This window comes from Chrysochloris asiatica, unplaced genomic scaffold, assembly GCF_000296735.1.
Source record: "Chrysochloris asiatica unplaced genomic scaffold, ChrAsi1.0 scaffold00548, whole genome shotgun sequence".
NCBI lineage: Eukaryota > Metazoa > Chordata > Mammalia > Afrosoricida > Chrysochloridae > Chrysochloris > Chrysochloris asiatica.
In genome coordinates, this window is record NW_006409066.1 from 306458 (window position 1) to 320601 (window position 14144).

At 41.6% G+C, this 14144-nt stretch overlaps 1 protein-coding gene across 1 annotated transcript in view; it reads right to left on the minus strand.

Annotated features, from left to right (window-relative positions):
• Positions 1-13005, minus strand: part of ZNF789 (zinc finger protein 789) — a 43999-nt gene extending 30994 nt beyond the window's left edge. Inside the window, exon 1 of the mRNA XM_006877653.1 lies at positions 12910-13005. Within this exon, the coding sequence (XP_006877715.1) occupies positions 12910-13005 (96 nt within the window). The remainder of the gene's footprint in view (positions 1-12909) is intronic.
• Positions 13006-14144: the final 1139 nt, after the last annotated feature.

Here is a 14144-nt window from a genome sequence, read left to right on the forward strand (position 1 = left end):
CCCTTAACAGTGTCGAAAGTGGTCAGCAGCAAGACCACATGCCTGCTTGTGTATTCCCCTTGAGTTTAGTCTTGGAAGGGGATTTGCCTTCTCCCAGGGTACAACTTACTTGTTCTTGTAGTAGTCAATCAGACTGCTGTTATTGTTTTTGGTTTTTCCTGCTGGTCTTTCTTTCAAGAAGTATCTTCTGTTCTTCTAGTTACTCCAGGCTGGTCTACTCATCCTTTCAAGTGGAAATTTCCTATCTTGAATATTCCTTAGCAGGCACATCAGAGATGGGGACTTCTAATAAGGCCAACAATAAGGCCCTCCCACATATCTCAGCTAGTATAAAGTCACCGTGTTTGGTGTTGAGCTGTGTAATGAAATGAAAAGAGCCACTAAAGTAGTTAGTACTCTTAGGAACTTCAGAAGTGTGATCAATTTCCAAAGTTTTAGCCAAGGGAACCCATAGCCTTCCCTGCCAGATCCTTCTATCTAGAGGATGTTCTGAAGCACCTCAGTCAGCTGAGAAAGTGTCAAAACAATTTTAGGTCAATTATTGAGAATTTCAGGCTGTATACCATATACAACAAGTAACTGTAAAGTCAATATTGCTATCCTCAGGGCCTCTACACATGTGCTAGAATACAGTTGACTTCCATTTTCTTCTTGAGCTTCTTTCTACTTTCCAAATTCTATAGTGAACTTATTTTTCTCAAATCAACCAACCCATATGCACATTTACTCCTTGACATTTGAAAGTAAAATTAACCATCAGGTTCGTTTGGTTTGGAGACATTAATCTCCAAACTTGGCTCCCCTAAATCTAGCCTGACAGCTCTCCAGAAAGTGAGACCAGTTCAAGTATTGCCACAGAGCTGTAGCTTTGTTCTCCTACAGACTGTGTATGCTATTCTCTACCCTTCTCCTACTAACAGCCCCACTCACTAACAAGCCAACTAGGAAGGAGCTTTTATTGTTGGTAAGTGCCATCAAGTTGGTTCCAACTCATAGAGACCCAGTATAGGGTTTCCGAGGAGAAGCTGGGAGTTTGAACTGCTGAGTTTGCAGTTCAAACCTACTTTGTGTTCAAGTGCTTATCCTACAGTGCCATACCACGAAGGGGCTTTGTTGTTGTTGTTTAGTGCCACAGAGCTGGTTCCGACCCATAGCGGCACTATACAGAGTTTCCAAGGAGCAGCTGGTGAGTTTGAACCATCGACATTGCGGTTCAAATGACCTTGCAGTCCAGTGCATTAACCCAGTTTTGTGCAGACTGTTAGTCCTACAGCCTACTTTCTTCTTTGAGTATTTCTTTTTCTGTCACTTGTCGTGGTTGAGTAGAGACCAACAATCTCTGCAAGCTTTTTTCTTTTTTAAAAATATGTTTTATTGTGAATTATGTGATAGTTCACATGGGAGAACATTAGTTTTACATTCATCCTATCATATATCATTTCATTAACATGGTTACAATCTCCTCCATGCATCATCAACCAACCACAAGGTATACCCTGCAAGCATGCCCCCTCAGTCATCAGCACACAGCCCCTCTCCCTCTCTGGGTCTAAAGTCCCCAGCTGCTCCATCTCTCCACATCATCGTCTCTGCTTCCATCTCTGGCATCACTGCTTCTCTGGGCAGGGTCCTGCTCTCTGCTCTTCTCCCTTGATGGTCCCAGGGACCTCCACTCCTAGACTGCAAAGTTAATCACACCCCTCCCTGCTACAAAACGTCTACACTTACATTTCCAATCCTCACAATCAGTCCTGATAACAATTATTCACTATTGTATCACAAGAAACCTATCCGCATTTCCTTTCATCAGCCCTGTCTAGATAGACTGGATACTACTCAGTGGAGATTCTACTTTCCCATCCATGCCCTCTTGAAAACTTATAAGCCAGTCACTTCTTGCCTTTGTAGCCCCCCCACTTTATGTAGCCAAGTTGCCCATCCCTGTCTACTCTGTATATGGAGGGGGTGGAAATGATCCTCACTGTAAAGATTTGTTCCCTCTTTTGAGCTACTGCATCCATAGGTGTAAAAGTCAAGTTCATCAAATTGTATCAGATTACTCTTTTTTTTTCTCTTCTCTCTTCTAGATGAGCTCTGATCATCCAGTCACTGAAGCCAGGTCAAGTGGGTATTATCTGCAAGTGTGGGTGTTCTTGTGCATATTCCCTCTCTTCTCATCAGCTGGATGCTTCACTCTCCACACTAGTCTTCTGTGGCTATGTCACTGACTCTGGGCCCAAGAGTCCTCAGGTCTTGCCACACTACTGGCCAACCAGGTCTCCACCCGGGTTCATAGAAGTCTATTGAACGTTGTAGGGCTTAGCTCACAGCTTCATTGCTGTTTTTCCCTTACCTCCCCTTATCGATGACAAACGTGGTCACCAATCAGAGCATGTATTCCCACTGAGTCTTAGTCTTGGAAAGGGGGTTTGTTCTGAGGAGACCTGACCACTGGCCTTGCTTGTCCTTGTAGTAATTAGTCGATCTGCCTATATTGTTTTGTATTTTTCCTGTCAGTCTTTCTTTCAAGAAGTATCTTCTGTCCTTCTAGCCACTCCAGGCTGGTCTGTCCATCCTTTCAAGTGGAAATTTCCCACTTGAAGAATCTGAAGATTCTGGATGCTGTTCAGGATTCTATCTATAGTCTTATGTAGTACAGAGGCTCTGCAGGAAGCCTCTTTCACTGGGCAAGTTGTAGCCCCATTTTAGGTATTCTAATCAGTTACAGGTAGAAGACAAACTTATAAGCTTTCTATGGTGATATTTCTGGCTATTTCTTTCTCTCTCTCTCCAGTGTCTATTTTATAATGGTATGCCATAGAAACCAAGATTCAAAAGACAGCCAAGCATCTTAACATTATTTCTTCCCTTTAACCCATTCCAATCATGTCTCAATCCCTGGACCTCAGAGCCCTATTGTTCCAAGGTTATACATACATCATTATTTACCTCTGTCCCATTTAGTCCATGCAAACCTGCTTAAGTTTTCTCCCATCTGCCTTGTTCTTCCATTCCTTTCCCCCTTCTTGCATATTCCCCCCCTCCCTAGCACCCAAACTATCCTGTGTCTATTCCCTGCCCTGTGCTCCACCTTCCCCTCCCTCCCCTCGCCCCACCCCTCACATCCCAGCAACCAGCAAAGAATCCACCCCCTTTTAGTATGGGTTCTTTTTCTTAGTTTTTTACAGTAGTGGTCCTATGCAGTAGTTCTCCTTTTGTGACTGACTAATTTCAGTCAACATAATGTCCTCAAGTTTCATCCATGTTATGCGGTGGCTTGCAGCTTCCTTGTTATTCTTCAAGGTAGCATAGTACTCCATTGTATGTATCACAGTTTATCCATTCTTCAGGTGATGGGCTCTTTGGTTGTCTCCACCTTTTTGCTATTGTAAACAGTGCTGCTATGAACATTGGTGTGCATATATCTACTCGTGTTATGGCTTGTATTTCTTGTGAGTAAATACCAAGTAGAGGAATTGGTGAATCATAAGGTATTTCTAACCTTCTGAGAAAGTGCCATATTGCTTTCCATAGAGGGTGGACCATTTTGCAGTCTCACCTTTTTGAAGACAAGACACTACTCAGCAAACTAGGATATGAAACATACTTTATGAACAATATTATGCCAATTGGTTGAGCTTCCCATAAGACTATGGATGGTCCCAATTCTATAAACCCAGAAAACCATACTAACCCCAACCTATTACCTTCAAGGCCAGCACTTAATTCACAGTGCCACCAGGGCCCTTTACCCCTTCTACCCATTTCCCATTGCCATCAATGACTTACTTATAGCAACCCTTTAAGACAGACTGTTGATCTTTATTGACGCAGACCACCTCTCATCTTTCTCCCAGAGAGCAGGCAGTAGATTAGAACTGCTCACCCTGTTGCCAGCAGCCCACTGCATAGTGGATTCACTATGCCATCAGGGCTCCTTTTACCCACCCTGTTATTGTTGTTAAATGCCCTCAAGTCAGTTCTGACTCATGGAGACCCTGTGTAGGGTTTCTGACCTTGTGGTTCAAACTGACCTTGCTGCCCAGTGCATTACCACACCGTGCCACACCAGTATTCCTTTACTCATCCTAGTGGGAGTGAAATGATAGCTCATTATATTGATTTGCATTTCTTTGATGATTAATGATGTTAAACATCTTTCCATGTTGTCTGTTGGCATTTGAATATCCACTTTGGTGAAGCATCTGTTTGTGTCCTTTACCATTATTGATTAGGTTATGTCTTTTTTCCTTAAAATGTTGTAGAAGTTTTCTATACATTTTAAATGCTAGATTATATTCTTTTCAATCATATAGTGCCCAATGATTTCTTCCCAGTTGATTCTTTACTCTTTTGATGAACATAAGAATTTAACTTTTATGACGTACCAGTTCACTTATTTTGTTTTCTGTTGTATATACATTTGGGTTTGATAATTACTGAAAAAAAACAAACATGTCCCAAACATTTACTCCTTTTCTTCCAAGCAATTTATGGTTTTGGAATTAAACCTTCATGACCTTAATCCATTTTAAAGTAATTTTTGTGTGTGGATTTTGTTCCATTTTTCTACGTTTGGAAATCAGCTAAGAACTCTGAATCACCATCAGCATCAGCCCAGGGTGAATTCCTGTGAGGATTACATTAGGCACACCTCTACCCTCCAAATCTTCCTTACCAAGTCTAACATCAACCCACCCTCCCACAGTACATCTCAGCTGGGTTCCATAATTCATTGCCACAGCCACACAGAACTCACAGATGCTCTGCACCGTTATGAGTTTTATTAGGCAAGTTAACAGGTTACATTTAGGACCAGAAATGCTCAAAGTATAGTCTTTCCAGCTTCTACAGTCTCTTTTCAGCCCTGCTTGCAGGATGCCACAGAGATCTGGGCATTGGCCTCTGCCCTGCTCAGGCAATGTTACAAATCTCTTTTGGGGTGCTGATAAATGCCCAAAGGACACTCCACTATAAGCTCCACCCAAAAGTACCTGGCTCTAACTCCCCAGACTATGTGCCTGGATACTGCCCAAAGGCACTCAGCTTTACCTGCTCCATGGACTGGGAGGCACACTGCTCTGTCTCCTGGATGATGTATGATCATCTATTATTGATTGTAGACCCTTTTATACTCAAGAGGAGAGCAAAATACTAATACCCTTGTTAAGTTTTCGAGTTTTTACAATCACAATTAACCCTGTTAATAAGCATCACAACTAAATCATATAATCCTTTCAGCATCTGTTCCCAGACTCATCAGGAAAAATATAGTCTTATTTCTATATTATCCATCCCTATCAACCCAGTACTCTGAAGAGACAAGCATGTTTCTTGATCTGAAGAATTTTCTGTTCCTGTTGGAATTTTGGGGCCACTGCATTCATAGCCAAAGTCTAGTCCAGAGTGTGTGGCAAGTTATACCAGCTCATTGTATCAAAATGATATTTCTCTCTAAATTTGGTCAGATTCTGATCAATTCAGTCCTAGCCATCCAAGAGAAGTCAAATGAGTACCAGCTGCAAGCTTGAGAGCCCACACACCTTCTTGCATTTTAGATCCGGTTGCCCCTTCACTCTCTCAGCCGTACACTTCATGGGCTAGGTGGGTAACCATAGGCTCAGGAGTCCACACAACTCCCTAAAACTTCAGACCAGTTACCCTTCCTCTTCTCTTTCATCTCTAGGTTTCCAGTCAACAGGTTGACAGTGGAACATGTCAAACTCATAGCTCAAGCTCAGCCTTTCTCTACATTGCTGCCTCTCCCCAACTTCCACAGGTGGAGACAGGTGGTTACCATACGAGCATACCAGGCTGTCTGCTTACTGGCCCCTTTTAACTTTCAGTCCTAGAAGAGGGTTTTCACTGATGAACATGGACTTTCTCAAAATTAAAAAAGTCAAACAGTAGTATTTTTTCCCCTTTTTAAGACTTTCCTTCAAACTTAAATCCCCTGTTCTCTCAGCAGTTCTGGGTGGGTCTGAATATCTTTCCAAATGCAAATTTCCTGACCCTGAGGGTTTTCTGAGTTGGGCTTAGGTTTTCTACTTAATGCTAACTCTATATAGGCTTAAAACAAAAAGGCTGAACAATTTGTAACTCCTCTTTTATCAGATCCAATGAAGTATAGGCTAATGGTGGGCTTACAAGCTCACTGTATTCAAGATACCCAATAATGATTTCCATCAAATATGTGGACACAGTCTTGATCCTCTGGCTGGCATGGTGGATCAAGTAGGCCCTGGTCTAATAGTCATCTTGCTTAACTAGCCTGGCTTGCACCCCAGGTGACTCCAGTTATAGCTTTTCTTCCCTTGTTGTTGTTTTTAAGTGCTGTTGAGTCAGTTCCGACCCACAGTGACCTTGTGTAGGGCTTCCAAGGAGTGGCTGGTGAGTTTGAACTGCCTACCTTGTGGTCAAGTATTTATCCTACAGTGCCACACCAGGGTAACATCTCTTATATTCCTTTCAACCCTACAGTTACAACCACGGAAGAAACCTAAGAACAAAAAGTTTCACTTCCCATGCCCCTTCATTACATCTCTTACAAAACCCCATGCTTCTGTTGAGTCTGGAGCCACTGCAATGAATCCAGCTTCTGATGCCAACTGTAAAAAGGTCATGGTGGCATCATCTGACTTCCCACACACACAGCGGGGAGGAGGAGAATCACCATCAACATCAGCTCAAGCCAGTTCCTGAGCCTGAGGTCAGACAGGCCTTCACCCTCCACCCCTGCCTTCTGCCAACTAGCAAATACCTTTGCGGACACCCTTTGTGAATCTTGTTTGTACCATGTATATAAAACCAAATCAATCCAAGCCTGTTGCCACTGAATTGATTCCTAATCCATATGTTACAAAGTACAAGTGTACCACAGGGTTTTCTTGGCTATAATCTACGGAAGCCTTTCTCCTGTGGCACCATAGTTAGGTTTGAACCACCAACCTTTTGTTGAGGAGCCTGGAGCAAACTGCACCACCTTGGAAGAAGCAAGGTCTCTTCCAAACAATGTTGTTGGATCCCCCCCCCCCCATTATTTTCTGTTGTTGAGAATATAAACAGACCATACACCAATCCAATCAAACAATTTCTAGACATACTATTCAGTGACACTGATTACATTCTTCAAGTTGTGCAACCATGCAGGGTTTAGCACACAGAACATCATTTTTTGGCTACACTACATTATCAAAAGGAAGTTTAATTCCAACTAGATAGTTAGTCTCCTCTCTGATGGAGATGGGAAACTAAAGAAAGCCCCTCACATATGACACACGTTTCCAAAAAATATTGTTTTATCCGCTTCTTTAGCAAGGAAGCACTACAAAACGTTTTCAAGATCAACAGCTTCATTCCTCTCATTGTCTAAACTGTATTTATTGAATATCTATTATGAATCACAAAAGGTCTGCTGGAACGCAGTGGGTTAAAAGCTTAGCAGTTAACCAAAGGTGTGTGGTTGAAACCCACCAACCAGCCACTCTCTCCATTAAAGAAAGATGTGACAGTCTGTTTCTCTAAAGATACACAGCTTTGGAAACCTTTTGGGGCAGTTCTATAAGTCCAAGTGACTCTACTGCAATGGGCTTTAATTATGAACTTACTGTATATAAATGCTACTTCAGAATATTGTGAACTTCTTAGATTTATAATCACATCTGAAGACCTGTCTTAGGTTTCTGTTTCCCCGCCAATCTAAGCTGTAAGGCGCGTAGTTTAAAAGGCAACATGGCTTTTGATAGGCTAAATCACCCCAGCAATGACATGTGATCTCCTGATTTGAACCTATATTAAGACCACTCCCTCCCTGTTGCCCTTCCCCTCTGCCTTCACTCTCGGGCAGAGGTCACCTCACTCTGAATAAAAGTCTCTAGTCTGGTGTGTGGTGTGGTTGATGAGCGACGTCGGGTTGTTGTTTTTCCCTTTCAACCTGACACTGCCAAAAGTACGAAAAAGATATCACCACAAGCCCTGAGGGCACTCCGTAAATGCTCTGCAGTTTCCTACCAGTCTCTTTGAACCTTGCTTTACAGAAACCACCGTTCCCTCTTCCCACCCGCCTATTATATCCTCAAACGTGCTCTAATCTTTCTACCGCCTGTCGCGCAACCTCCTCGTTTACCTGCGGTGGCCACGGGCTGGGTTCCCCTCTCCGGGTAACACGCCTGACAAGGGGTCAGCTCGTCGATCCTCTTTTCATCTTCACTCAAAGGCTAGATTGAGGGAAAGAACCGAGAAGTATCGCAGCTTCCTCGTCTAGTGGCCTCCAGCATTTTTCATGGGACGTACTTCCGCACGCTGAGCAGAGAGCCCCCACCTCGTGTCTCCTCTAGGAACCGCGGAGGATTCACAACTCTCTGGTCGGTTGCTTTAGTTCTTCTAGTGAGGGGCGCGACCAAGGGCCTCAAGCCACGTGACAGTTAGGTCTCGCCTCTTCCGTTCTAGCTTACTCTTCACTATTGGAAAACTGTTGCGTTGCGTGTTCTAACTTGGGAAAATCACCTTTAAAATTCTTCAAAATACCAATGAACATATATGGCTTTTCCTCTCCTCCTCACCAAATGTATTAAAATCCGGTGCATCGGGTATTGTAAGAAACTCCTCTTGTGAGTCTAATGTAAGTTGTTGTTGTACATAGGAGTGTGTGTTATGTGCTGTGGAGTCGATTCCGACTCATAGCAACCCTGTACAGGGTTTCCGAGGCTGTAAATCTTTACGGGAGCAGAAAGCCTCATCTTCCTACACACAGAGATCCTTTACAGGGTTTCCCTGACTGTAAAAATTCATGGGAGCAGAAAGCCTCATCTTTCTCACGCGAAACAGCTGCTAGTTTCGAACTGCTGTCCCTGAGGTTCGCAGCCTGATTGGTAACCAACAGTCAGCCCGACTTACAGCGACATTGTATAGTTTCCAAGGAGCAGCTAGTAGATTTGAACCACCAATCTTTTGGTTAGCAATCCAGCGCATATCCTACTGTGCCACACCAGCATTACTGTTGTTGTTAAGTTCCATCGAGTCAGTTCGGACTCAACCACCCGGTGTAGGGCTTCTGAAGAGCAGCTTGTGGGTTTGAACTGCTAATCTTGTGATTCACAATCCAGTGCTGATCCCACAGCGCCACACCCCTTCAGAAGTGTGTATGTTTAGATGGGAATATGCCAAGAAACATTGGCTTCATATTTTGGTATTTTTGTTTAATAAATTTCTACCATTTTGTAGTAATACTTTTGGACTTATATGTTTGAGAAAAAATAGTAACTTTTATAATATTTATTTAAACTGATGCAACAAGTGATTTCAACTATTTTAATCTCTTTACAGACATACTTTGTTTTATTGTGTTTTGCTTCATTGTACTTCCAGATTTTGCTTGTTTTACAAATGGAAGGTTTGTGGGACCCCTGTGTCAAACAAGACTGTAGGTGCCATTTTCCCAACACCATGTACTCACTTTGTGTCTCTGTGTTACACTTTGGCAATTCTCACAATATTTCAAATGTTTCTATAATGCTATTTCACACTCAATAGACTACATTATAGTATAAACATAACTTTTATATGCACTTGTTTGTTGTTGTTAAGTACCGTGAAGTTGGTTCCGACTCATAGTGACACTGCACAGGGTTTCTGAGGCTACAAATCTTTACGGGAGCAGAAAACCTCATCTTTCTCCTGTGGAACAGCTGGTAGTTTTGAACTGCTGACCTTGAGGTTCGCAGCCCGATTCGTAACCACTACGCTACCAGAGCTCCTTCTTTATATGCACTGGGAAACCAAAAAATACATGGCTTGTTTTAAAGACTATAAACACAATAGGACTAATGGAACAGGAGAGTCTCTGTTGCTGTTAGGTGTCATTGAGTCGGTACTGACTCATAATGACCCTATGCACAACACTGCCCAGTCCTGGGTCAATCTTCACAATCATTGCTACACCTGAGCCCATTGCTGCTGCCAGTGTGCCTGTCCATCTCCTTGGGGGTCTTCCTGTTTTTCTCTGACCCTACACTTTACCAAACATGATATCCTTCTCCTGACAGTATATCTGAAGTATTATGAGAGACAAAATTTGGCCATCCTGGCCTCCAAGGAGTACTCTAGCTGAACTCCCTCCAACACAGATCTTTTTGTTCTTTTGGCAGTCTTTCAATATTATCACTTTCAATGTTATCCACCACCACAGCTCAAATGTGTCAATTCTTCTACGGTCTTCCTTAGTCACTATCCAGCTTTTGCATGCATATGAAGTTTTTGAAAATACCATGGCTTGGGTCAGGTGCACCTTAATCCTCAAACTGACATCTTTGCTCTTCAACACTGCAAAGAGGTCTTGTACAGCAGATTTGCCCAATGCAGTATGTTGTTTGATCTCTTGACTGCTGCTTCTATGAGTGTTGATGGGGAGTCTCTAGGTGTTGCAAATGTTTACCCAGCTTGGCTGCTAACCAAGAGGTTGGAGGTTCAAATCCATTTCCAGACACCTAAAAAGAAAGTCCTGGTGAGCTATTACTGAAAAATCAGCTCTTGAAAACCCTATGGAGCAGAGTTTTATTCTGACACACATGGAATCACCATGATGGGCATGGACTGGACAGCAATTGACTCTTTTTTTTTTTTTAATCTAAGAAGCAAGAGTAAACTTCACATTGATTTGCAACTCTGACCTTATCAAATCCTCATTACATTGATTTGCTGTTTCTGTCCAATAAGATAATACCAGGATAAATATCTTTTCAACAAAAAGAGTTGGCATGGGATTTTAAATTGTGCCTATGAAAAACTTGTACACAAAGAGGCAGTCGTTAGAAGAGAAGAAGGAAATACTGAGTGGTTTAAAATCAGCAAAGGTGTGCATCAGAATTGTATCCTTTTACTATACTTATTTAATCTGTGTGTTGGGCAAATAATCTGAGACGCTGTACTATATGAATAATAATGCAGCATCAGGATTGGAGGAAGACTCATTAACAACCTGTGATATGCAGATGATACAACCAGGCTTGCTGAAAGTGAAGAGGATTTGAAACACCTGAATGTAAAGAAAACAAAAATCCTCACAACTGTAAGCAATAAATGGAGAAAAACTTGAAGTCAAGAATTTCATTTTATTTGGATACACAATGACCACAAAAGGCAGTAGCCAAGGAATTGGGTACATTTGCTACAAAAGACCAAGGACTGCCAGATGAATGACTAAATCTGTGTTGAAAGTACAGCCAGGAGCAGTGAGAGCCATCAACAAGATAACAGGCTAGGCAGATGTGCTTCACAAACTCTCTACACCTAAGATACGGAGAAGAAATGAAACAGACACAGATGATAATACTGGAACTCAGAGCTTCAGAGGAAAGGGTAAAGAAATAGGCTGAATCTATTCTTGAGATGGTCTCTAAATTTGGGTAGGATATACTCAAGGTTGTACCTTGACTCTCCATGGACTTCTTATAATTTTCTTCAGCTTTAACTTTAACTTGTATATAAGCAATTGACAGCCTCTTCTGCAGTCAGCCCCTGGCCATTATACTGAGGTGCTCCATTATCTTTTTCCACAGATGTAGTCAATTTGAATCCTGTGTATTCCATCTGGTGAGGTGTCAATGTATAGATGTCATTCATATTAATGAAAAGAAAAAGGTTGTTGTAAGGAATAAGTTATTGATTTTGCAAAATTCTATCATGTAATCTCTGCTGTTGCTTCTATCACAAAGGTCGTATTTTCCAAGTAATGATCTTTTTTCTTTGTTTCCAACTTTTGAATTCCAATCACCAATAATGATCAATTGTATGTTTGATCAGTTTCAGACTAAAGAAGTTGGTAAAAGTCTTCAATTTCTTCATCTTTGGCATTAGTGGTTGGAAAGTAAAATTGAATAATAGTCATATTAACTAGTTTTCCTTATGTTGTTGTTGTTAAGTGCCGTTGACTCAGTTCTGACCCATAGCAACGTTGTATAGAGTTTCCTAGGAGTTGCTGGTGAGTTTGGGCCACTGAACCTGTGCTTCAAATTGACTTTGCAGTCCAGTGCATTAAACCACAGTGCCATACCAGGACTCCTTATAGATATGTAGATATTATCCTGTAACTGTTAGCACTGTACTTCAGGTAGATCTTAAAATGTTCTTTTTGATGATGAATGTGATGCTATTACTCTTCAGTTTGCCATTCCAGTCATAGTATCCCATACTATGCTCAATTCAAAATAACCTATACTAACCCAGCTCACTAATACCTAGGATATTGATATTCAATTATTTATTTCATGTTTTTACAACTTCCAATTTTTCTAGATTCATACTTTGTACATTCCATATTCCATTTATTAATGCATGTTTGCAGCTGATTCATTTCATTCTGAGTCCTGCCCCATTAGCAAATGAAGGTCCTGAATTCTATGCTTCAGCTGCATCATTAAGGTCAATTGTAGTTTAGGGAGGCAGTTTTTCCTCAGTGCCTTTCAACTTAAGGGATTCATCTTCCAGGACTATATAAGACAATGTTTCACTGCTATGTACCCGGTTTTCAGTGACCTTTTAAAAAAAAGTAAATTGCTAAGCCCTTCTTCCCTGTCTCTCTTAGTCTGGCAGTTCCACTGACATTATGGGTGATCCTTTTGGCATTTGAAATACCAGTGGCATAGCTTTAGGCATCACATTAACATATAAGCCACCATAGTATAACAAACTGACAGAGAAATGGTGGCATCTCAGACTTTTGTTGTTGTTATGTGACTTCAAGTTGGTTCCAATTTACAGAACCAAATATTGCCCTATCCAGCGCCCTCTTCACAATCTAACTCTAGTATTCTCCTGTTGGGACTTTGAAAGTTTCATATTATGGATCCTTCTTGGGAACTCCAAGCCTCTTGACATGGCCAGAGGACCCAATATCTAATACACAAAGCTCACTTTCTGCCCTTGTTCTGACTGGGGAATCTCAGTCTCACTGCTGTCCATCCCTGTGTCAAGACTCTTGGGGCTGGCCGTGAGCAAGGACATGGCCATGGAGGGCTAGAGCTGAGAGCAAAGTGTCCAGCTGACATGAAGTATAAAGTTCCTCACATGAATGACTTGGAAGCCCATTTTCACTTATTGTCACCCTTCACTCAAGAACTTAACTCTGAAGTTTCAACCCAAAGTCACAGTTCTTTCTCTCATAGAAAACCCCATACTCATAATATAGTCATACATATTTAGTGATCTTGTTCCTAAAAATTCCATTATCTTATTTCTTAGCATTAAATATCATTCATCTTATAGTTTTCCTCAACCAATCTTAATTACTCAAATAGAAAATTTTATCATCATGCTCATGGGTTGAGGAAGGTGAAGATTCTTATCATCGTTATTATGGATAAGGAGGTCAGATAAACGGGAAAATCTCATTTCCCTCACAGAATCACAGAATGGTATCAGTGACAAGAAATATCCAGGCATGCATGGAATAATCTGAAAATGTTGATGTTGTTGTTAGGTGCCACTGAGTTGGTGCCAACTCATAGTGACCCTATGTACAACAGAATGAAACAATGTCTGATCCTGGGCCAATCTCACTGTCATTGCTACATTTGAGCCCATTGCTGCTGACACTGTGCCAGGCCATCTCATTGAGGGTCTTCTTCTTTTTCTCCATCCCTCCACTTTCCCAAACATGATATCTTTCTCCAGTAACTGGTCCCTTCTGGTAATATGTCCAAAGTATGAGAGACAAAGTCTGGACATCTTAGCTTCCAAGGAGCAGTCTAGCTGTACTTCTTCCAACACAGATTTATTTGTTATTTTGGCAGTTCATAGTACTTTCAATATTTTCCTCCAACACCATAATTCAAATACACCAATTATTTTATTTGTTGTTGTTGTTGCTATGTGCCGTCGAGTGCCGTAAAGATTTAAACCCTCGGAAACCCTGTACAGGGTCGCTATGGGTCGGAACCGACTCGACGGCACATAGCAACAACAACAACAACAACAAAATTATTTTATAGTCTTCCTTATTCACTATCCAATGTTCGTATACACATGAGGTTATTGAGAATACCATGACTTGGTATTCTGAAACTACATGAGCCTATATGGAAATCCAGTGGCATAGCTTCCAGAATCACAGCAACTCACAAGCCACCACAGTACAACAAAATGACAGA